Genomic DNA, 25,516 nt, shown 5'->3' with positions numbered 1-25,516 from the left:
TATATGTCACTTATCAGGTTATTTCAATTATATAATTAATCCTTCATATTGCCAAATTCTATCCAAAGTATAGTATCAGTCCAGATTGGACTGATGTAACTTAAAGCAGGAACGTTTCTGAGTTAAGAAGTGCAAAATAATTTTTGTATGCAAAGTCTTGGTTAGTCCCAAGAGTGTCACATCAGACTCGTACGTCATAGATCTTACCCAGTACCAAACTTGAGTAATGATTCAAAGGATACAGAGTGATCGCCAGGCACAGATAAAACAAGCTTTTCTTGGAGAAGTCCAAGATTATCAGACTTAGCTCCAAAAAATACCCTTTTTCTTCCTCATTATGGTGCATTTTGGACTCAGAATTGAAGGACAAGTTTCCTTCTGAGCAATGTATGTGGAGACATTGCTCAAATCATTTGGTTTTGCGACATCTTTTTATACTACCTTGTTAATTGCACAAATGATGAGTCCTCATCCTCCATACTTCACAATCCCAGGTTTTCAATTAGCCATCTCTATAGACCAAACGTATCTTACTAAAGGGGTTTTAGAGATAAAGACTTTTCATTTTCTTTCTGTGAGTAAATATCATTGGTGCATTTAAAAGGAAATTTAATTGAGGTCCCTGATTCCTGGTGGAGAGGGAATGGGCTATAGGCCTACAGTTAGCCCTTCCCTTCCCAGTTGACATTTTTAGTGGTTTTTCTATATTATGATGGTGTGTTTACTAGTAGCTCAGGTTGCCATAACAGAATGCCACAGACTGGGTGGCTTCAACAACAGAAATTTATTTTCTCACAGTTCCAGAGTCTGGAAGTCCAAGGTCAAGGTACCAGCAGGGTTGGGTTCTTCTGAGGCCTCTCCTTTGCTTGAAGATGGCCATTCTCTTGCTGCCTCTTCATGTGGTCATCCCACCCCTAGTGTCTCTTCCTCTTATAGGGACATCAGTGATACTGCATCAGGGCCTCACCCTACCAGCCTCATTTTAACTCAGTTACCTCTTTAAAGACCTTAACTCCAAGGTACAGGGGCTAAGGGCTTCAACATATGCATTTGGAGGGAGACACAGTTCAGCCCAAAACAGACAATTTAGGGACTATCCACTTGGATTAATTTAGGTATTTAGGTTAAGATGGAAAGCTTCAAGTCTACTTGGCATTATACAGAGGCAACATGGAAATGTTACTGTATTTGTTTTCTGCTGCTTTAACAAATCACCACAAAACTTAGTGGCTTAAAATAATGCAAATTTATTATCTCCCAGTTCTGTCGGTCAGAAGTCAAATATGGGTCTCACCAGGCTAAGACCAAGGTGTTGGACATGCTGAATTCCTTTCTGGAAGCTGTAGGGGAGAATTGGTTCCTTGCCTTTTCCAGTTTCTGTAGGCCACCTGCATTCCTTGCATCTTAGCCCCCTTCCTCCATCTTCAAACCCAGCAACAGTGGGTGGAGTTGTCTTCACATGAATCTCTCTGACTCCTCTCTTGCGCCTTTTCTTCCACTTTTAAGGATTCATATGATTGGTCTCCTCAATTAATCCAGAATAATTTCCCCATCTCAAGGTCAACTGACTAGCAACATTAATTGCATCTGCAGCCTTAATTCCCTTTACTATTGTAGGATAACATATTCAGTTTCCAGGGATTAGGACACAGACATCTTCAGAGTCCATTAGCCTGCCTACCATGGTTATATCAAGAAGCATCTGGCTCCTCAGGCAAGCCAGCTTGGAGCAGCAGTTTCTGCCATGGTCACTCTTCTGCAGGTTTGTAGATCTGGAAATTTTGTTATTCCACACTAAAAAAATAGAATTGACTGACACTAGCAAAATTAGGTGAAGGGAATGCAGGGTGCTGTAGGAATATATAGCAGAGTTGCCTAAGGATCAGGGCAGACCTTAGAGAACAATGATTATGCTGCAACATAAAAGGGGAAGGGTAGAATAGAATGTGCAGAGAGTTAGAGACCCTCAAGAAAATAAACAGTTCTGTATGAATAGAATTTAAAACATAAGAAGGAAGATATAAGAGTCAAGAGATAGGGGCCAGATCATCAAAAATAGTATGTCATAGGGGTGCCTGGGTGGCTCCATAGGTTAAATGTTTGATTCTTGATTTCCCCTCAGGTCATGATCTTGCGGTTCATGAGTTTGAGCCCCGCATCAGGCTCTGTGCTCACAGCTCAGAGCCTGGAACCTGTTTCGGACTCTCTCTGCCTCTCCTCCACTCACAATCTCTCTCTCTCTCTCTCTGTCTCTCTCTCAAAAATAAACAATAAAAAAAAATAAAAATAAGGGGTGCTGGGTGGCTCAGTGGGTTGAGCATCCGACGTTGGATCAGGTCATGATCTCATGGTTTGTGAGTTTGACTTTTGCACCAGGCTCCCTGCTGACAGCTCAGAGCCTGGAGCCTGCTTTGCATTCTGTGTCTCCCTCTCTCTCTGTCCCTCCCCCACTCACTCTCTGTCTCTCTCTCCTTCAAAAATAAATAAACATTAAAAACAAATTAAAATAATTTTTAAAAAGAAGTAATAAGTCATATTAAGGAATTTGAATTTTATACCTTTGGTTTCTCCCCATCCCCTACTCTGAACCCTCATTCTTTGTTTCCTCTACTACCAGACTGAACTTCCTTACACCCTTGCTTGTATACTGTACTTGAGCAGTAACTGGTATGTTGGAAAAGAAACATACAATTTTGCAAATTTCTACTGCAAGTTTATGTTTTCTAATCTCAACTAAGCTCTCAGTACCATTTGTCAATTCTTTCATTTCTCCTTGGTCAGATCCATTTTCCCAGGTCTTTTTAGCAGCTTTATTGATATAATTTACATATTATAAAGCTCATCCATTTAAAGAGTATAATTTACTGTTTTTTAATATTTTTACAGAGTTGTGTAACCATTATCATAACGCAATTTTAAAACATTCTCATCATGTCACAAAGAAACCTTATACCCTAGTCCAAGGCAATTGCAGTAGCATCCTGCATGGTCTATTTCCTCCCTTGCCCGTCTATGCTCTATTCTTTTATTTTATGTTTTATTTATTTTTTAGAGAGATAGAGAGAGCATGAGCAGGGGAGGGGCAGAGATAAAGGAGAACACAGAATCTGAAGCAGGCTCCAGGCTCTGAGCTGTCAGCACAGAGCCCGACGCGGGGCTCGAACCCACGAACTGTGAGATCATGACCTGAGCCAAAACCAAGAGGTGAACCCTTAACCGACTTAGCCACCCACCCAGGTGCCCCCTAATTTCCTTTTCTTTTTTTTAAAATTTTATTTATTTTTGATACAGAGACAGAGCATGAGAGGGGGAGGAGCGGAGAGAGAAGGAGATACAGAACCCGAAGCAGGCTCCAGGCTCTGAGCTGTCAGCACAGAGCCTGACGCAGGGCTCGAACCCATGGACGTGAGATCTGACCTGAGCGGAAGTCGGAGGCTTAGCCGACTGAGCCACCTAGGCACCCCCTAATTTCCTTTTCTTATACAGACACCAGTCAATATTGAATTCGGGCCCACCTTAATGAATTCATTTCAACTTAACTACCTCTTTAAAGAGCCTATTTCCAAATACAGTCACACATTCTGAGGTGTTAGGGGCTAAGAATTTAACATAAGAAATTTGGGAGGGAACATTTCAGCCTGTAACATTGAGTTTGTCTTCTCCTCTCCCTCCCTTCCTGTGTATATTGAGCACCTACTGTGTGCCACACATTCTGCTAAATGGTGAGAATAGTAAGCAACAGATGTCGTCTCTGCCTACAGTGAGGTTGGGAAGACAGAAATTTATAAAGTAATAACAAATGTCAGGCAAATATTATGCCTCGGTAATGGGGATTACAGGAAAGCCTTGCCCTTAACCTCAGGCCCCAGACCTGGTCGGGCGGGTGAAAGGACCAAATTAAAACTAGCTGTGAGATTAATGAGTCAGCAGCTAGGAGACACGGGTTTGTCACAAAGCAGCAGAAAGGTCCGATGTCAGCCATCAGCGGGCGCCTCCTGAAGCCGCCCTTTATTATGACGCCTGGGCCACGCCCACTCCCTCCCGGAGTCCTTCTCCTTCTCGCTAACGGCCCCGCCCCCCGCGTGTTTCTGCGAACTAACCTGAACTTTCCAAAGGCGCGTCACCTTCCGCCGTAACAATGGGAAGGGGCAGGGAGTCGACGACGCATGCGCCGTAGTGCCGGGGAGGTGAGGGCGGGCCAGCCGGCGTTGGGAGGCGGGGAAAAGCGACGCAAGTAGTCGCGACGCCATTTGCTGCGGCTTAGCGTGGGCGCAGGCGGATCTCGGAAAAACTCGTTTGCGAGACTCTCCCGCGCACGCGACCGGGCCACGCTTGCTTGTTTGGTACCGCGTGGTTCCACGAGTCGCCCTTCGGTCACTTCGGAAGAGTCACCGCCACTACCGCCACCACCCAGATAAGAGTCGGAAACGCCGGGAGGCCGCCGTCAGCGCCATGCCCAAGAATAAAGGTAATGCCGCCTTAGACCCCGGGACCACGACTCCGCCCGACCCAGTCTCTCCGGTCCTGTCCGCGGCCCTCCGCATTGCCCAGGCCGCGGTGACCTTACTCTCCTCCCTGCCTACACGCGGTTGGACGATCCGGACGCGGTTCGGCGCTTGGGAAAGGAGCTGAGAAGTTACTCCTGTGTTACCAGTTTGGTCACATTGGGGTGGAGCCGACGCCATTTTTGTAGGGCCTCCTGCGGGAGTGTGGGCTTTGGCTCCCGATTCGCGCCAGACTGACCGCGGCGCTTTAGGGACCTGTAGGGAGACCTCTTCCGGGCGGCCAGGGTCACACAAATGGGGCGTCTTTGGCCTTCCTGGGCAAGGAGAGTTAAGCCCTAGAAGCAGTTCTTAACTTTGAAAAAGTAATGCCTGCTTTAGTGACCAGGTACTCCTGCATGGATTTCTTTATGAATAGTTGAGTGTTTTTGCGACTGCTTCCTCCCCCTTTTAAACAGTGAATGAAACCTTAATGCATATTTACATATTTAGGGTTCCTTTCTAGAGATTTACTCTTCCACATCCCTTTACGGGGTTTACTCATTTGTTTTGTTTTTTTTTAATCCCCCAGAACACTTCTTCCATTTTTAACCAAGCTTTCTTATTTTTGCTTCAGATCTTGTATATATTGTATTGGGAGTAAAGACCTTTAAGTTTCCTCCATTCTAAGGCTGAACGTCCACAAATTATCAGTCTTGAAGATAGGTTTATTTTATTTTTTTTAATGTTTTATTTATTTTTGATAACAGAGAGACAGAGCATGAGAGGGGGAGGGTCAGAGAGAGAAGGAGACACAGAACCGGAAGCAGGCTCCAGGCTCTGAGCTGTCTGCACAGAGCCCGACGCGGGGCTCGAACCCACGAACGGGGGATCTGACCTGAGCTGAAGCTGGACGCCCAACCGACTGAGCCACCCAGGCGCCCCTTGAAGATAGGTTTATTGACCTACCGAAAAGCAGAGGAGTCCTAAAGAAATTATCCCGTTTTTTAGACTTAAGGGAATTTCTGGCTTTTTAGGTATCTTTATAATTTCTCCAAGGAAATTGTGCCAGTATAAACAGGGAGATCATTGTTTTTCCTTCAGGAGAGGAGCGTATTACACAGCCCACGGGACATTTTCTTTGGTTATTCATTCTTGAGACCCCCGCCTGGACCCAGGCATACTTCTCTTCGCCGAGTCTACTTCACAGCCGGCACCAGGGATTCTGCCTCATTTCCTCTTTGTCACTGTGGCTACTCATTTTATCCCTTGGGGTACTTGCTTGCCGTTCTGTGCAAGATGTGGTGCAGTTCCCTCAAGGCACTCCACTGCCTTCAGAAGTCTAGCTTGCAGATCCTTTTTGTAGTATTTTACTGTTGATTTATTCTAGGTAAAATAGGATTTTAAAAGTCATAGTTTTCTTTTAACTTGTCTAATCTCGTATTTCCTCTTAGATGGTAATTGGATCACCTCAGTTAGATTCTTACCCTTATTTCTAGTGAGGAGACTTCCAGTTCCCTCACTAGACTGTAAGCTCTCATAGGCAGTAATGGGATCTGTCTTAATCACATTGAATTGCTAGCGCTTGACACTTAGTAGATGCTCAATAAATACCTGTTGGGTTGAGTCACCTTCCTTTTGTAGACCACTCTCAGATGAATAATAATAGGTTCCAACGGAACAGGACTTCTGCGTTAAACTTATGTGTTAAATCACATCTAGGTCACTAGCCTCCTTTAAAGTTGTATTCTCTTACATGGCAGTAAAATAGAGAGGAGAGTGATCAGGGTCTGGTTAATTCTGATAAATTGTCAACAATACATCATTCTTTATAAATAATATTTGAAGCATACAAAAAATATAATAGATAATATAATGAACACCTGGGAGTCCATTTTTGTGACCTTGAGAAATTAAAACACAGAATCGGGTAAAGCCCTTTGTGACCCTCTCTCCAGTCCTCTTCCTCTGTCTTCCTGCTCTGGAGGTGGCCACCACTCTGAATTTGGTGTTCATCATTCCAGTACGTGTAAGACCGATCTGTTCCCTTAGAGGAACAGTGCTTCCCAAGACCCCTGGATTTTATGAGGTGAGGTTTACTAATGTAGAAATAAATTCATGTTTTTTGTTTATTTGTTTTTCTTTATTGGAAAAGCTGGAAGTCCTGTGAATATAATTTTGGTAATGATTTCACAAGGATATAAATTGCCATGAACTGTGTGTTGAATGACTTGTTTGGAATGATTCTTACCAGCTTATTTCCTATAGAATCCTGTAGATTCCTTGGGGTTATTACCTCAGGGAAAAGGGTATCCTTTGGTCCACTCCTGATGACCATTTGGGGTAAGGTGCTCCCACACTTTGAGGAAGTTACCACCTTTAATTTTAAAATTGCCACTCCTTTAGGAATGTATGGACTACTCTTGATGGATTCATTCAAAGAATTGCCCAGCTCGGGGATATAAGTCAGCAAGCAAAGCCGGTGTGACTCTCGCTCTGGCTTGTCCGGCTTGAGTGATTAATGGCTTGAAGCAGAAGATGCTTGACTCTTCCTGGGAAATCAGTTTCGGTTTGCCCTAAGAACGCCTCACATACTGAACTCTAAGGCCTCTGGGTGTTCTAAATTCTGTGGTCAGGAAATGATAGAGGCCCACCTGACAATAGCACAGAGCATTATGAAACTGCCCCTAGGACTGATTAAGTGCCCTGGATTCTAGAAGTTATGTGTCTCTTTGCAGTGGCCAGGTGCACATTCATTATTTTGTTTGGACTCTGCACCTTTTGCTGCTTCCAGGTTCTTCCCATGAGTTCTTTAATATCACTAACCCTTACAGCCTTTCTCCTACGTTGTGAAAATGGCCACCAGTGTGGTTTAGTAGGTTCTGGAATGGGAACAAAATGCTCTGAAGAGAGACCCTAAGGTGAGGACTAGGAACAAAAAGATTAGGTTTGAGTCTCTTCACCCACACACACTAGAATATGTTAAATGAGTTAATTCTCAGAGCTTCGGGTAAACTGGGGTTAAATGTTATTACTTCATAGGGTGACTGTGACAAGTAAATGGGTGGCTTTATTGTATAGTGGTTAAGGGTATAGTTAAGTGGGGACATACTGCTCACTTCAAATCCTGGATCTCTCACTTCATATGATACTGCCTTGGATAAGTCACTTAACCTTCCAAAGACTGTTATTTCTTGTGAAATAAAGACAAAATAGTACCTGTCTCATAGGCATAGGCTTGTTAAGGGTGAGTTACCAGGACAGTGAGAAGTCTACTTGGATAAGATAGTGGAAGACAAGTATTGAGCGGTCGACTGGCGTGTTTATAGGTTGAGAGATTTATGTCCTTTAAGGTGATCATCTTACCACTAACAGAAACGGTGTTGATTAAGGACCAGCTTTGTAAAGAAAAAACTGAGTTTTGAATGAAATCTTGAGATTGTGACAGCAGCCCATTCACTGGAGCCATTAGAAATATGAAACCAATGCTTAGTTGAAATAGCAGGCAGAAAAATAAAATTATTAGCAAAGAAGTGATAGGTAAGAGAAAATTTAATTTCCTTAGAAAGTGAGTTAGATGGTGGGACTTCCGAATTAATGAAGCTCTAGAGGAATAGGCATAACGTGGACTGGGGGCTGATAAAGATCAAAAATGGTGCAAGTGGCAGGGCACCTGGGTTACGTCCCGACTCTCGATTTCCGTTCAGGTCATGATCTCACGGTCCATGGGTTTGAGCTCCTGGGAGCCTGTTTGACATCTCTCTCTCTGTAAATAAACTTTAAAAAAAAATACTGCAAGTGGCTCTCTTAAGTCAGAAATAACCCAAAAGGAATTTCCAAGAAGAGGAGGGGAGTAATACTGTGTCTGTGTTTAATATGATTGGAGATTGTAAATTTAATATGATTGTGTGACCTTATTAGGTGAATTTTTAAATGTAAGTGATTTTTTTAAAGCGTGTTGTGAGTCATTTAGTTTCTTTCCTATTTTGCAAATAACATCTTTTTCTTTCTTTAAAACCTTTAGGTAAAGGAGGTAAAAATAGACGCAGAGGTAAGAATGAGAATGAATCTGAAAAAAGAGAGCTGGTGTTTAAAGAAGATGGACAAGGTAAGCATTTCTGTGAGGGTTTTTGTTTTTTTTTTAGTAATAGTTTTCTTTTTTAAGTAGGGAATTTTTGATTTCTAAACGTAAAAGCTATAAGTTTGTAATCCTGAACCATAAAATCATGTGTTTGTTTGTCTTTAATTTCTCACTGCCGCCCCCCCCCCCCTCCCCGAGCTATTCTTTTGGTAATCAATTTTTGGTATAGTCAGTGTGTTGATTGGTGACATTTTTATAAACCTCTAGGTTTTATTGTTTTGCATTGCATGAGCATTCATAACTAATGAATTGTATAGTTCAGAAAGAACTAAGCCTCAAAAGCTACAGTTAACAGTTCCGTGGTTTAGTAGACCTTTTTTTTTTTTTTAAGTAGGCTCCATGCCCATTTCAAGTCCAATATGGAGCTTAAACACACTTAACTGACTGAGCCACCCAGTAAATGATGCTACATAGTTAGCATAGTAGCATCATCGGTTAATGGATTTTTAAGGGATGAGTTAGAGTCCTTGGCCTCATTTCTTCAGTACTATTAGCATATAATATCAAAGAATAGGATACAATAAAACTAAACAATTGACCTTTCCAAACTAAGATCCATAACACTAGGTCCCAGATTTTTGAGCAGTTTCTTTTCTTCTTTTTTTTTTATGTAGGTTTATTTATTTTGAGAGAGAGGAGAACACATGAGCAGGGGAGGGGCAGAGGAGAGAGAGAGAATCCCAAGTAGGCTCCTTGTTGTCCATGCAGAGCCCCAAGTAGGGCTCAATCTCATGAACTGTGAGATCATTACCTGAGCCAAAATTAATAGGCGCTTGACCACCTGAGCCACCCTAGTGCCCCGCAACCCCTGAACAGTTTCAAAAGCTGCTTCGGGAGAGCTGCAGTATTAGTGCAATGAACTCCTTTAAGCCCTTCATGTGTGTGTGTTTCCTGAACCATTTTAAAGTTAGTTGCAGACATCGTGATGCTTGTACCTTACTGCTGTATTATGTCTCTTAAGTATGTTCTCTTTCACAATCACAATAGATTATCACACTTAGATAATTTAGCATGAATACATTATATATTTTTGAAGCCTAGTTATTCCAGTAATTTCCAACATATTTTAATAAAGAACTTTTTTTGATTGTCCTTTTTTAGAACTTTGGTGGATTTGTTCATGGCTATGTATATATAAGCCACCAAAAATGAAACACGTATTGTGGCTAAAAGACCTTTCAGTTTCTTACCTTACTCATTCTTCCCTCCATTAACAATTGACTTTATTGTGATCATCACTTTTTCATACTTTCCTCCCACTTTGGAAGACATACTGCCTTTGAGTTGGCCACCGTGTTGAGGCTCTAGGTTCATTATAGTCTGAGCAACTCACTTCAGCCTGTCAGCCCCACGGTTGAGCCTTTCAAAGTTCGGTCTCCGTGTATTTACAAATCAGTGGGTATTCTCTTTGGGGGTCAGCCTTCTGTACAACTGGAGTCAGGTAAGCGTTCTGAGGCACACCTGCCCTTGCCCCCAGTCAAGGCCCCTGTGCACGCTATTGCTCATCATCTCCGTTGTCCAAGTGGCAGTAAAACCGGGTGGCTTCCTGGGTATCCTTTTGGAACTGTTTTAATTAAAAGTTTGGCATTTTGCCTGAGAATATCTTTCTGTGGCTTCACAGAAACTTTAGAATAATCCCTAATAATGAATTCTAATTTCACAAAGACATTACTAACAATTAAGCTACTTTTATGTGCCAAATATACGAAAAATTATGTTGAAATTAGCTTCTAAAGGTTTTGAGGGCAAGGAGGTCCAAAATTGGGAGAGAATCCAGGTGTGAGAGATTGATGGGGTATAATGTATGTTTTGGGACACACCACTTTGATCTCCAAAGTAAAATAGAGTTAAGGGGTGCCTGGCTGGCTCAGTCCAAAGAACCTGTGACTCTCGATCTAGGTCATGAGTTCGAGCCCCATGTGGGATTTAGAGATTACTTAAATAAAACTTTAAAAAGTAAAGTATAGTTATGAAGATCATAGTCATTCTGCTTATTCAGTATGAGTAGATAATTAAAGCATTTCTGATAGGAGAGACCGCTTGCCATAGAAATGACATTATGGAGTCTGTTGGCTTGGTGTTACCACTCCCTTCTATTTATTTTACTACACATTTCTTCCTAACCAGTATACCTATGTGTTCAAGTCAGTTTTATGTGGATTTTTAAGTTGTTGTTTTATGAAAAGTTGGACAGTATCCTGTACACATTTCTTTTCTCTCCCCCAAGAATATGCTCAAGTAATCAAAATGTTGGGAAATGGACGATTAGAAGCCATGTGTTTTGATGGTGTAAAGAGGTTATGTCACATCAGAGGAAAACTGAGGAAAAAGGTAGGTGTGGAGATTCGTTTTACTTTAAAACTACGATTAAGAGGGAAAATGGCTCTATAGTTTTTATGGGTCAAGGACCTCATTTTTGTAAATTCTCAAAGATTTCAGTAGAACAGTGATATACTATGATAAATCAAAACAGCAAACTCCATGATGGTTACTTTATAAGGATTCCATTTAAAGACTCGTTTACATCACCTATGTTGTTCTGCCCAAAATGTTTAACCTGAATCTGGTGATGAAGAAACAATCAACAAATCCAAATTAAGGGAACCTGTAAAACAAATGGCCAGACCCTACTACAATGTTAGTGACCTTAAAAGTTGGAGGTAGTTGGGGGCTGTGTCAGGAGGACCGAGGATGGGAACTATTCCAGTTGAATGGAGATGAAAGAGACCTAATGGTTACATGGGGTAGGTTGCCCATGTTTGGATTCTGATTTGAGGGTGAGCGAAAACCTTGTAAAGCGGGTTTAGAAAATTTGAATATGAATTACATTAAGTGTTATGGTAATACTGAATTTCTGGAATTGTGATCCTGAATGGGCTGCCTTGGAAAGTAGTGATTAATTTCTCATCACAGTATATGTTAAGGCCAATATATTAATCAAGTTGGATAAAAGTCCCTCTGACTCTGGTTTTATGGGTTATTTTTTAATCCCCTTTCTAAACTTAAGGTGGTTTTGCCAGCTTTGTGTATGAGTTGGTGGAAGGGGGGGAAGGAGAGAAAAGCACGTTTCTAACTTTATCTTCTCACATATAATGGATAGATAACTAACCACTTAGAGTAATTCACTATTAGGAATTACTAAATTTCTAATCATCATTCTTCTGGATTTAATAAACTCAATTAGTTAAATAAGATCTTTTTTTTTTTTTTTAGCATCCCAAATTTCAGGGGGTTTTTTGGTTTTGTTTTTTAACACATTTATTTTTGAGAGATCATAAGCAAGGGAGGGTCAGAGAGAGAGGGACACACAGAACTGGAAGCAGGCTCTAGGCTCTGAGCTAGCTGTCAGAACAGAGCCTGATGTGGGGCTCGAGCCCACAAACTGAGATCATGACCTGAGCCGAAGTCGGACGCTCAAACGACTGAGCCACCCAGGCGCACCCCCCAAATTACAGGTTTGAAACATCCTCAGCTGCTTACTATAGGTTTGTTTGGTTTTTTGCTCCTAGTTCTAAATCCAGGTACTTCACCCACAGTTGAGTGAATAATATTTTATGGAAAGACTGACTATTGCTTTGATTCTTTATTTCTCATTGTAACATGCAGTGACTTTTCTTTCTTAGGTTTGGATAAATACCTCAGATATTATATTGGTTGGTCTTCGAGACTACCAGGTAAAAAATAATTTTTCATTGTTCACTGGATTGAATTTGATGAGCCATTAATTCTTAGAACTTAAGTCATGACGGTTTTTGCCCAGTTCCACCCCATCATGCTGTTCACCGTTGTGTCAACAAACATTTCTTAAGGGCTAGTTACATTTTCAGTGTTGTCAATACACGAGTCATCGTGGTTCCCAGATGGCCAGTCTGTGGAGTCTACATTTTCACTATGGAAAAAATAACAGGCAATGTGAATTTTCCATCAAGCTATAAATGATCCTTTTTCCTTTTGTAGGTATTTAAAAAGTTCCCTTTTTTGGAATCAGTGATGTTATATAGTGGTGGTAGTGTTCTTATTTGTCAAAAATGTAATCTTAGGGTGGATCTCAGATGTTGAGTTTTTCTTTTTTTTTTTTTAATGTATACATATTATAATCAAAATCTGGATGCTGCTGCTGTAGTGAATACAGCTGTAGTGAATACAGCTGGTAGTGAAGAGAATAAGATAATTACAGTACAAACCATGATCTAAGTATGTGCTCTAAATTTGGATGAGTACTTAAGAGAGAAAATGGTAGTTGCCTTTCATGATCTCAACCTGGAGACTGCTCATTGTGGGTCTGTGCAGTCCCTTGGTTTCCACCTGTTAGAACTCATCACCATGTATTCACACTGTGAGTGATGTTTCTATTTTTATAACCTTGATCATATTTTAATTTTTTAAAAGTATATTCCAGAATAAAGAAAAATATTTATTATAAATCAGTGGTTCTCAACTGTGAGTAAATTTTTTTTCTTCCGGGGGACATTTGGCAGTGTCTGGAAACATTCCTCGTTGTTAGAGCTGGTAGAGGGAGACAGTGCTCTTGGCATATAGTGGATAGAGACCAGGGGTGATGCTAAACATCCTGCATTGCACAGGACAGTCCCTACCACAAAAGAATTATCCAGCCTAAGGTATTCATAGTGAAAAGGCCTGCTTTAATTAATACCATTTTTTTACATTTGTTTTTTTAATTTAATTTTTAATGTTTATTTTCAGAGAGGGAAAGCACGTGCATGTGCACACGAGCAGGGAAGGAGCAAGAAAGAGACTCCCAAGCAGGCTGCACGCTTAGCATGTAACCTAATGTGGGGCTTGACCCCACAAACTGTGAGGTCACAACCTGAGCCAAAATCAAGAGACGCGTAACAAACTGAGCCACCCAAAGCATCCCAGTTAATACCATTTAATGTCCATTTTCTTCTTTCGATCTAAAAATAACCCCATAAGTAGAGATAATAATTAGTTCTCTATTTGACAGATGAAGAAATCAAGGTTTGGAAAGATAAAAACATTCTGACTATAAAATGATAGCCAAGACCAACTTTTCTGAATCTTAATCTCCCATGATCCACCTTCTCTGCCCCTGCCACTTAAGGAGTTTTCTGCGAACCAGTAGAATCAGGGGCTTTTAGGAACTTGTTAGAAATGCAGAGTTTTGGACTCTATCCGAGTCCTCCTAAATCAGAATACACCTTTTAACAATTTTCCCTCTGAGCTTCTATGCACCTTACAGCTCAAGAAGAGCTGGTTTGAATCACACTGCCCCTGCATCAGTGATCATTTTTGTAACCATTTGGACCTGCTTTTAGTTTCAGAGAACTTTTTGAAGTTGAAATAATAAACTTGAACACTTATTTTTTCCTTAACTAAGATTCTTTTCAAATGGGGAAGTGTGAACATTCTAAGGCAGTAAATGTCTGGGGTATGTTTGCATCAGAAACACTTGAAGAGCTTTAGAAAATAGAAATTCACAGGTTTTGTTCCACATCTACTAATCTATCTTCTGGAGATGGAAAAGCTCGGCTGGAGATTCTAATCACTTCATACTCTAAGAAGCATTGATTCAAGGAAAGGCATATTAGACTATTTAATCAACCGGTAAAAAGATTGGGTTGGCACTGTTCTGCATGTTTTTTAGAAGGTAGGAGAAAACTTTTTTAAATTTTTGTTTGTTTTAATACTTAAAATTTCAGTTTCAGTATAATTAACAATATGGTCCTTCACCAGTTCCATACATCATCTGTGCTCTTCACAACAAATGCATTGGGTAGGAGAAAACTTTGAAATGTGAAAAAAGAGTTTGTAAAAATGTGAGATTTAATTTTTATATTCAGTTTGAAAGTAACTTAAATATTTTTGCATGATCAGTTGTAAAAGTTACCTGTCTCTTTCAGGATAATAAAGCTGATGTAATTTTAAAATACAATGCAGATGAAGCTAGGAGTCTGAAGGCGTATGGCGAGCTTCCAGAGCATGGTAATGTCGGAGTTGTTTTATCAGCCTGTCATAGGGTGTTAGTACGTGGTGTTATTAGGCGAAGAAATTTTGTGGATTTTGCACATTACTTCAGTGCTTGTATGATTTAAGTATGTCTGCTTATACTTCATAGTACAGGATACTTCAGGAAAAAAGTAACTGGGATTTTAATATCCCTAATAACTACACTCCTGGTGTAGAGTTATGCTTTATACACTCTGCACTTCTACATAATACCAACCAAAAGAATAATCTTGTTACAGTAGTTATTTCACAATAACCTTCTCAAGAGATTGTTAGTGTTCATCTACTTTAAATATGAAGCACGGAGCGTAATTAGATGCTGTTGACTTTTAAATTTTTCTTTCTTTTTTTTTTTAAATGTTTTACTTATTTCTGATACAGAGAGAGACAGAACATGAGAGGGGGAGGGGCAGAGAGAGAAGGAGACACAGAACCGGAAGCAGGCTCCAGGCTCTGAGCTAGCGGTCAGCACAGAGCCTGATGCGAGGCTCGAACCACAAACGTGAGATGGGACCTGAGCCGAAGTCAGATGTTTAACCAACTGAGCCACCCAGGCGCCCCTGTTGTTGACGTTTATAAAGTCATTTTTCAGTTCTTAGTATCATAGGATCCCATAGGTTTTTTTAGAATCAACATTGTCACCAATAAAACGTTATGCCTTCTCATGTGGAAAACTAAAATAAAACAAAATTAAGTCCCTCATAACCCCACCAAAGGGGAAGTATACTTTACATACTATATTGTAAGGCTACATTTTTCACTTGGTGTTTTTGTTTTGTGGTGTATTGTTTTTTGTTTTATCTCTGTTGCATATTAGAAAAAATATGTAATTTTACTTAAGCATGAAAAGTCTGCTGAAATTACATACTTGACATTTTCAATCTAGGAAATGCTAGTATGTCTGGGAATAGGACCAGCATGACCTGGTTCATTTTCATTGCTTAGAGGTAATCATGATTTGACTAAATTTTCTGATTGGTGAGTCTGTCTGGCAATTGGTAAGTTGTTACCATGTGCTCTGACCTATTTTTGAAGCATAGTTGGAAGTTGTAATGACTTTACAATTTGTGTGATTGGAGCCTTTGTGAAATAAATAGTTGGGACTACATCAAACTAAAAACCTTTGCACAGCAGAGGAAACCAACAAAACAAAGAGGCAACCTATTGAATGGGAGAAGATAATTGCAAATGATATATCTGATAAAGGGTTAATATCCAAACTGCATAAGAACTTCTGTGACTTAACACCCAAAACACCCCCCAAATAATCCATTAAAAATGGACAGAGGACCTGAATAAACACTTTATTTCTTTAATAATTTTTTTCTGAATAAACACTTTACACAGAAGATGTACAAATGGCCAGTATACATGAAAAGCTGCTCGCCGTTACTTATCATTAGGGAAATGCAAATCAATTTTTTTTATGTTTTTTATTTATTTTTGAGAGAGAGAGAGAGAGAGAGAGCACAAGCAGGGGAGGGTCAGAGAGAGGAAGATACAGAATTTGAAGCAGGCTCCAGGCTCTGAGGTAGCTGTCAGCACAGCTGGACGCGGGCCTCAAACCCACAAACCATGAGATCATGACCTGAGCCGAAGCCAGATGCTCAACCAACTGAGCTACCCAGGCGCCCCAGGGAAATGGAAATCAAAACCATAGTGAGATATCCCCTCATGCCACTCAGGGTGGCTAGTATTAAAAAGACGAAATAACAGTTGTTGATGGGGGCCCGGGTAAACAAATGCTGGCGAAGGTGTGGAAAAAAACGAACGTTCGTGCACCGTTGGAATGTAAAAATCAAATGAACATATGAGAGAGACAAACTCCTAAGTATAGAGAACAAACTAATGCTTTGTAGGGGGGGGTTGGGATGATAGGCAAAGTAGGTGAAGAGAATTAAGAAATACAAACTTGTAGTTCTAAAATAAGTAGCTGAAAAGCATAGGGATTATAATCAATACTGTAATAACTTTGTGTGGTGATATGATAACTGCATATCGTGGTGAGCATACCTTAGTGTATATAATTGTCAAATCAACTATGTGTGCTTGAAACTAATACATTTGTCAACTATACTTGAATTGGAAACTTTTTTTAATGTTTATTTTGAGAAAGAAAGCAGAGGAGGGCAGAGAGGGAGAGAGAGAGTATCTGACATGGGGCTTGAGCTCACGAATCATGAGATCGTGACCTGAACTGAAATCGAGTCAAATTTTTAACCGACTTAGCCACTCAGGTGCCCCTGAGTTGGATTGTTTTTTAATGTTTATTTTTGAGAGAATGGGGGAGCAAACGGGAATAGAAGAGAGAAAGGGAGAGAGTATCCCAAGCAAGCTCTGCACTGTCAGCATGGAGCCCTGTGCAGGCTCAATCTCACAAACTGTGACATGACTTGAGCCAAAATCAAGAACCGATGCTTAACTGGCTGCGTCACCCAGGTGCCCCCTGAAGTAAAAATACCTTTGTAGGGGTGCCTAAGTCGCTCAGTTTGTTGAGTATCCTTAATCTCAGCTTAAGTCGTGATCTCACAGGTGTGAGTTCAAGCCTGCGTTGGGCTCTGTGCTGTGCACAAGACCTTCTTTATTTTTTTTTTAAATTTTAAAATGTTTTTTATTTATTTTTGAGAGACAGAGACAGTGTGAGCAGGGGAGGGTTAGAGAGAGAGGGAGACACAGAATCTGAAGCAGGCTTCAGGCTCTGAGCTACCTGTCAGCACAGAGCCCAACGCGGGGCTTGGACCCATGAGCCATGAGAGCATGACCTGAGCCTAAGCAGAACGCTTAAGCAACTGAGCCACCCAGGCGCCTCAAAGACCTACTTAAAAAATTCTGTATAAAATTCTGTATAGTAGGGCTGTTAGGTACAAGTTAGGATCTTTTTTCTTTCTATTTTTTTTCTTTTTTTTCTTTTTTTTTTTTTTTTGGAGAGAGAGAGAGAGAGAGAGGGAGGGAGACACAGAATCTGAAGCAGGCTCCAGGCTCCGAGCTGTCAGCACAGAGCCTGATGCGGGGCTGGAACCCCCAGACTGCGAGATCATGACCTGAACCAAAGTTGGATGCCCAACCGCCTGAACCACCCAGGTGCCCCAGGAGGATCTTTCTTATAATGAAACTTATAATTTAAGTTTGACTCATAAGAGTCTCTTTTCATAATTCAACAGACTACTTTTAGTGGACAGTTACTCATTTTAATATCATCTTGGTTATGTGAGTATATTTGTTATTGTTTCTTTAGCTAAAATCAATGAAACTGATACATTTGGTCCCGGAGATGATGATGAAATTCAGTTTGATGACATTGGAGACGACGATGAAGACATTGATGATGTAAGTAGACGTACCTTACATTTCTCAGCTTTTGTTTCTGAATTACCTACAGAGAAACCAGCTCTTCTCTCCTATCTTTAATTCAAGAATGTTGACTGTGACATTAGGATATATTTCAAGATTTGTCCATGAATTAAAATGCTCAATATTATTTATCAGACAACTAGTCAAACTATTTATACTTTGAGAATTTTTATAATCTTTTTCACCATTTCTTCTGTTTTATCTGTTGGGAATGCACTGTTGACAAACTGTTGGTTTGGAGTTGGTATATTTGAGGAGAATGTACTGTTTGGCAAACAGTAAAGCAGTAATGCTCACAAGAGTAAATGCCCTTTTGCTATTACAGTATTAAAATGAAACTGATACTTAGTTTTTGCCAATATTAATATTTGGGGTGATATTATAAGTTACTCTTAACTCCCATTTGGGCTCCTTTCAACTCCCCTAAAATTGTAGTTCAGAACCCACCTATGTATATAGATCTAAAAATAATTATGCTAATGTTTGATTTGACTCAAAAATTAAATTTTAGTATACGTAGGGTGGCAACAGGATTACCGGAGCCCTTCACAACTCCAAAGGCTCGTCTTGGGGAAATCTGAGTTAGGCATCGCAAGTGGTACCTACTACAAGATTCTGTAATAAACATTTTCCTATTCTTGATTTACCACGTATCTATATCTTTATTCATGTCTGTCCATCTCATATTTCGATGCATCTTCAGACCATTATGAATGCTCGTTGGTGAATTAAAATTTGAGTACCTATCTTCAGTGTGTGTTTATGAATTTTTACATAATACATCATTCTTTTTTTAATGTACTTCTTTTTGGAGACCCTGAGCCAGAGCATTCTTGTGACAATTAAATTGTTAATGATACTCTCATAATAGATTTAGCAATTATATACTGTTACAAGAACTTGACATGGAATTGTGTTGTAAATTAAGGGAGGATTTAAACATTTTAGAGCTGGGGTAGAAGGCCTCTTTTGGAAATGAACCCAACCAGAGAACACATTTGACTATGAAGCCACATACACAGAGGGGTTAGGATGAGGATCTAGTAAACAGGGTTAAGACTTTTCTAAGAAAAAAAATTTCTGAATCGACCAGTGATTTCCTTGGAACTGGACTCTGTAGCCTGGCATGGAAAGAGATGCTAAAGACGTGGATACTAAAGGAATTGGAGTTATCTTGAACCTTTTGCAAAGGCAAGGGTTGGCTTTTTTTCTTTTTCTAATCACCTGAGAACCCTCCTTTTCTAAGACCTTTCTCCAGATGGTTTATAGGTATGCTAGCCTTCTTTTCTATAACCAGATTGAGAGGAGAATTTGGTAACTGTCACACTTGTCCCTCTCTTAGTGAAATAATACTTCTAGGGGTGCCTGGGTGGCTCAGTCAGTTAAGCGTCTGACTTCAGCTCCGGTCATCATCCCACGGTTTGTGGGTTCAAGCCCTGTGTCGGGCTTCGTTCGTGCTCACAGCTCAGAGCCTGGAGCCTGCTTCAGATTCTGTGAGTCTCTCTCTTAAAAATACATAAACATTTAAAAAATAATAATACTCCTGCATATCTGTTCCCACCCAGAATAAGAAAAATATCTCCTCACCAGTGCAAAAGGGAAGAGAAGCTAAACTTCATTAAGAATATTTGTATAGCATAGCAGTCTGAAGGAGGTTGTAAAGATTTACTGGCAACAAACTAATCAAGAAAAACCTGGCACAGAATTTCTTCAAAGATAGCCTTAGGGGATGCAGGCCTCCCTTATGTGGTAGACTGCTGGAATATAAGAATTCTTTTGTTTGATCTGATGTTCTTTTCCCTTCCAGATCTAAATTGAATTCAGCGTTTTACATTCCAATATCTCTGAGGATTGTTCCAACAATTTGGATTTTGGCTATGACCTGTTAAAGAAGATTAAAATTTTCATTAGCATGAGTGCAATTTGTTAACGCAGACTGATTTCTTTCTAAGGTATTTAATTATGAATCTGGTAATGCCGAATTCTCTTAGATGAAATGTTAAGCCCCCTTTCTTCTTATGATGCATTGGAGCTTATAGGTAAAAGACCATATCTACTATTTTTTAAAAAGAGGAGAAAAATGCATTACTGCCTTTCCTACTTTGACCACTTCCAGTAAGTAAATGAATGTTCCAAATAAACAATTTACCATACATTCATTATGGATCATCTTTAAGCCCTAATTGACTAGCCTTTTGACTCTACATTACTTTCTGTATATTCCAGTTACTTAGGTGTTCCCTTGAGATTTTGATACAGTTTAAAAGAGGCAGAAATCTTGCATTTGAAGTTAAAAACAATAATTAGGTCTGTTTTTCATATTTATGTAGCATGTGGCTATTTTTCTACTAATTTTGATATCACTTACATTCTTTCAGAACCTTATTTTGCCACTATAAACATACAACAAAAAAGCATTTACAAAATGCAGGTTTTAGAACCTGGGTTTTAATAGCAATTTTTAATTTGTAAGGTTAGTAGTTACAGGAATCGAACAGTAGGTGGCACCCAGTCATTTTAACATTGAAATATTGCTCTATTTGTCAGGTTTTTTTTTTTTTCTTTCTATGCTTAGGAAATTTCCCAAACAAGAAAAGATTCTTTTGATCATATGCATGTATGTAGAAATTTTTTAAAAGTGTCATTTTATTTCAGAAGTCATATACATATAAGCTGCAATTTTGAGTGGTTTGTAAACACTTAAAGTATGTATAAATGAAATTTTAATTTCCCAACAACTGTATAATTAAGCCTTTTTCAAACATCCCTAACCTGGAAAAAAAAAGAAAAAAAAGAGGGAATAACAATTAACTGAAAAAATGGTTTCTCATTTCTGGATAGAAGAGCTACAGTTAAGAAATACAATAAAGACAGTGTCATGCTGCAGACTATATTATACCCTTACTTTGTGTTTAGGATGTATTTTATTGTGTGTAAAGATTTGTTTTTCTTGTATATTGTTGGGAATTTGGATTTTCTCTTATTTAGCTTTTTTGTTCTCACCTTGACTGAGATGAAATTAAGGGCTGGGCTATTTAGACTTCGCTAGCCACGTTGAAATCTTCTGCAACTTCAAAAGAAGAGATTCATCATTTAGTTTGTGAAACATTTATTCTCCTGATCTGCAGAGATGTTTTCAATAATGAAAAGTTCTGCCAAGGGAAATAAACCATCATGTGGCTTCAAAAAATAAGCAAATCTTCCCCAGTCATGCTTATTCCTAAGCATGCGAACTCTGGAATCGAAATCTGAGGTACTATAAAACATTATTAAATCAAAGAATAGAAATGAGTGGATAGTTGCGATTCATGTTTCTTATTCTTTGGTGTTCTGAACCCTTACCCAGATGGAATGTGTCTGAGACCATGGGCTTCTTTTTATTACTTGTAAGAAACTAGCCTTGAAGAATTGACTTTGCGATTCTCTTCATCAAAATCTAAACTTCCAAAGATGTTTAGGCCTCTGTACAAAACAGTGTTTTGCTAAATTTGTGGTATATATAGATCCTTCTGTGTTATTTTACCAAGAATGTTGTAACTCTGCCTCTGTTCATGGTAGGGATGGTACAGCTCACATATTAGTTTTTCCACGTAACCTCCTCTAGCAAATATGGTTCATCTAAAGTATCTTAAAATTACAACTATGTTAATTTTAGTGATTTATTTTTTTCCTTGCCTAGGTAGTAATAGCTCAGTCTAGTGCCATTGTATCCTGGAAAATCTCCTACCATAATGATTATAAAATGGATGGTAAAGTTGTAGGTCATATTGGTCCTATGCAATACTACTTGGAAGAATTGTTTTACTAACTTGTCTTTAAGGTGAAATTTTTATAGATTTACTGATTTATTTCAAATGAGGAATGGAAGTGGTCCTTAGTTGTTGTTTGGTGTTGTATGTGTGTTGAGTTCTTTTTGTTTGGTTGTTTTTGGGATTTTTTTGTTTGTTTTGTTTTGTTTTTGTTTTTTGGTTAAACTCCTTGATTCCCATAACACAATGCTATAGGGTATGCCCTGAAAGAAAGTAAAATGTTTGAAATCAAAGAATAATGATTCTCCCTGCTAAGAGGGTATTAGATATTCGGTATTACTAATGAATTTGATGGGCTTGCATTTTTCATGCACTATTTATTCTACTTCCAATTAGAGCACAAATAAGGTATATTACTAATTGGCTCAATAACTAAACCAAGCATTTGTGTGAAAAAAGATATGCCGAGATTTAATTGCTTGACTGTTAATCTTTTTTGAACATTCAGCCTCTTAAGAGGCCACCTCTTAAAGAGCCTATAAACTATGCATGATGAAAACTCTTGTATTTTATTAAGGAATGGCCATTGGTTTACTCACCACATCTACAGAATAATCATGGCTGTGAATATAGTTGGTTACAAAACGCCTTGTGACTTGTAGCTTTAACTTAATCTCATCTATCTGTGTAAATATTAAATTATAGGATGGTGAATAACATCTTTAGTAGATAGAAACTGCTGTCAGTATTGACTTCAGAGCAACTGAGTAATCAAATAGGTAAAAGCATGTTTGAAATAAAACTATCTTGATGGATTTATACTTTATTTCTTTTGTTTACCGATTTTAAAATATCCAGTATTAACTATAGCTTTATAGTTAAAGTATCAGGATGAAAGTGAGGTTCTTTGTGTTACCTGTCATAATGATTAAAAAGATTTTACATTGGTAGGAGATGCTTAGATCTTTATTCTGCTTAGCAAGAAGTTTCATTTATACTGTTTGGACTCCCATGAACTTTTACACACCACATTGTGTTTTTGATTTACCTTAGATTACCATTCTTTTTATCCTTGCTTATTTCTTCCTACTCAGAAAATAACAAAATTTTAAGTCTCATTACATATGCGTTAAGACATGAGCTTCTTAGGTATAGAATGAACCAAGGAATTTGAAGCGTATTGGACTGGGTCCCTCTCCCCTCTAGCCCCCCAGCTGCCATGTACTTAGCAGGCAGTGTGATGACGAGTGACGAGCTTGGACCTTGGGATCAGGAGGCCTTTTCCCTACCCTCCACTTTGCCCTTTACGTGCAAGTGACCATGGGCACCTTTTCTCACTTGGCATTTCGAGCTCCTCACCTGTAAGATGGGAATGATAAGAGTAGCACCTGCAGAATTGGGGAGAGGGTTGGTTATGTGTCCATATGTGTAATGCAGCTAGAGCATTACACTGTCGCCTTTCGCTTGGTATCCAGGACCATGTAAGACCGAATATGCACGTCTTTTATATTTTATACTTGTCATTTCTTTCACTTGCAGTCTTGTTACCATCATTTAATTCAGCATAAGAGTAACAGAAGTCTCTAAATTGCTTAAAGATGTTTTTGCAAAATACCAACAATTACTCTATATTTCTTTATTGGAAGTTTACAACTATTGATAGCTCTGGTCATATTTCATTCTTAAGTCTAATAAATTCTTTTACTATGTAGATTCATGCTAGCTAATTAGTACTGACTGATTAAAAGGTTTACTTTCCAATCATTTGGAATTATGTAAAAAAAATTGGACACAAACTAATGCAGTTAGAAAATAAAATATGAAATAACTTTCAATAGTTTGCAATTGCTTCTTTTTGAACTGTTCATGACTTTTTTTTTTCTTTTGAGAGAGTGAAGAATGTGAGTGGCGGAGGGGCAGAGAGAAATCGCAAGCACATTCCTCACTGTGTGGAGCCAGATTTGGGGGCTCTATTCCATGAACTGTGAGATCATGACCTGAGTGGAAATTAAGAGCAGGATGCTTAACTGACTGAGCCACCCAGGTGCCCCTGTTTATGACTTTTCTTTTTCTTTTTCTTTTTTTTTAAGGAAATTCAATTAAAAATTTTTTTATGTTCATTTTTTGAGAGAGCAAGTGAGTGCATGAGCTAGGAAGGGGCAGAGAGAGAGGGAGACAATCTGAAGCAGGCTCCAGGCTCTGAGCTGTCAGCACAGAGCCAAACATGGGGCTCAAACTCACAAACTGTGACATGATCTGAGCTGAAGTTGGAGGCTTAACTGACTGAGCGACCCAGGCGCCTCTAAACTATTTAAAGTTACGTTCATAAAGATTCTTTTCTGAAAACCAACAGTAATGTATAGTTTGTATTTTATTTTCCTGTTGTTGGTTGTTTGATTTAATATATTTCAGACTACAAATACGGGGTTGCATTTTGTGAGTTTGTTACAAACCTGTGCAGAAGATGTTTTCTAAACGTAGATCAGTCATCCAGAATGACTTCAAATTGCCAAAGTCAAGTTCACCAGATTAGACCTTGTTTTGTGCTCTGCAGACACCCTGGTGAAACAGATATCCTCTGGTGAATTTGCTCACTTTTTTTATTTCCCCAACCTGCTCATTTAAAAAAACTGGTCTTTACCAATCCAGGCTTTGTCCAGTTTACAACTTGATAATGGCAGTTTAGTAGATGGGGACAAAATCTGAGTAAAGTCCCATTGCTGATGCCATGGAGTATCAGGTATGGAAAGAGTTGGATTTTTGCAAACTTAATAAGATCCATGCATATTCATGACTTAAAATACCTTAGAAATCTAAGAATAATTGGAATTTTGTTAACTTGAAAAAATATAGAAACCCAGTCTTTTTTTTTTTAATGTTTTTTTTAAATTTATTTTTGAGAGAGCGAGCAGGGGAGGGTGAGAGAGAGAGACAGAATCAAAAGCAGGCTCCAGGCTCTGAGCTAGCTGTCAGCACAGAGCCAGACGCGGGGCTCGAACCCATGAACCATGAGATCATGACCTGAGCCAAAACTGGACGTTTAACCGACTGAGCCACCCAGGTGCCCCAAATCCAGTCTTTTTAAAAACCCAATTTTACTTAAGAGTGCCCGTGAGAGGCAGTAAAAATTAATAATCTCATTAAATCCAGCCCTAGAGTATGTGCCTTTTTAATACTACCTGTGACAAAGTAGGAAATGCTACGTAAAGCACTTGTGCCTGCCGTAAATGAAGGGTACCAGTGGTATCAAGGAAGAATACTTGTGTGATGGAGTTGTAAGCCTAATTGTCCACTGTTTTTCATGGAATGCTGTTTTGAAAGAATGAGTGACAAACTGGTTATTGCAGGTTGTGTTTGTGGTTAACGGTTCCTCAAAAATGAATGAGATGAGGCTGTTGCCTTTAGGAAAACAACTGGCAGCATTTGTTGGTGTTGATAAGATTTAAGCTTTCAAGCAAAAATTAAGGAGTTTTAGAAAACTAGTATCAGTAGCTTGACAGCTTCACAGTAGAGACCTAAGAGATTAGTGAATGGTATTAATGACTTTTTAATACTATAGAATGAAATGTGTTGACATTTGGAAGATCTTCATAGCTGAACCAACCAGTATTTTCTAAATGATGAGTATATTTAATGTAATAGAACAGAAAGATCATTGGTTCAGTGTTAGATTCCACATTGCAGCTAACCTTGAAGAAATCACCACTTGCCAAGATTGGGTAGTAACAAAGAACGTACACAGTTATCCAAAGAGACTATTAGAATGTTTCTCCCTTTTTCTCTGCATACCTCTGAGGCCTGATGTT

General features: G+C 39.2%; 1 protein-coding gene across 1 annotated transcript; it reads left to right on the top strand.

Annotated features, from left to right (window-relative positions):
- The first annotated feature begins 4,212 nt into the window (after positions 1-4,212).
- Positions 4,213-23,545, top strand: EIF1AX (eukaryotic translation initiation factor 1A X-linked). Its single transcript, XM_029929971.1, has 7 exons — positions 4,213-4,468; positions 8,506-8,589; positions 10,850-10,953; positions 12,246-12,296; positions 14,505-14,586; positions 17,846-17,937; positions 19,769-23,545. The coding sequence occupies exons 1-7, from the start codon at positions 4,453-4,455 to the stop codon at positions 19,772-19,774; spliced, it is 435 nt and encodes a 144-aa protein (XP_029785831.1). The 5' UTR covers positions 4,213-4,452; the 3' UTR covers positions 19,775-23,545.
- Positions 23,546-25,516: the final 1,971 nt, after the last annotated feature.

Source organism: Suricata suricatta, chromosome X (genome assembly GCF_006229205.1).
Source record: "Suricata suricatta isolate VVHF042 chromosome X, meerkat_22Aug2017_6uvM2_HiC, whole genome shotgun sequence".
NCBI classification, from domain to species: Eukaryota; Metazoa; Chordata; class Mammalia; order Carnivora; family Herpestidae; genus Suricata; species Suricata suricatta.
Note: the sequence above shows the minus strand (reverse complement) of the source record. Positions and strands in the feature narration are given on the sequence as shown.

What these genes read in the sequence shown, in the direction of transcription:
- EIF1AX (XM_029929971.1), top strand. An exon ending in TTGGTCTTCGAGACTACCAG is followed by an intron (nt 12,297 to 14,504) that starts GTAAAAAATAAT and finishes TGTCTCTTTCAG; the next exon opens with GATAATAAAGCTGATGTAAT. An exon ending in TGGCGAGCTTCCAGAGCATG is followed by an intron (nt 14,587 to 17,845) that starts GTAATGTCGGAG and finishes TTGTTTCTTTAG; the next exon opens with CTAAAATCAATGAAACTGAT.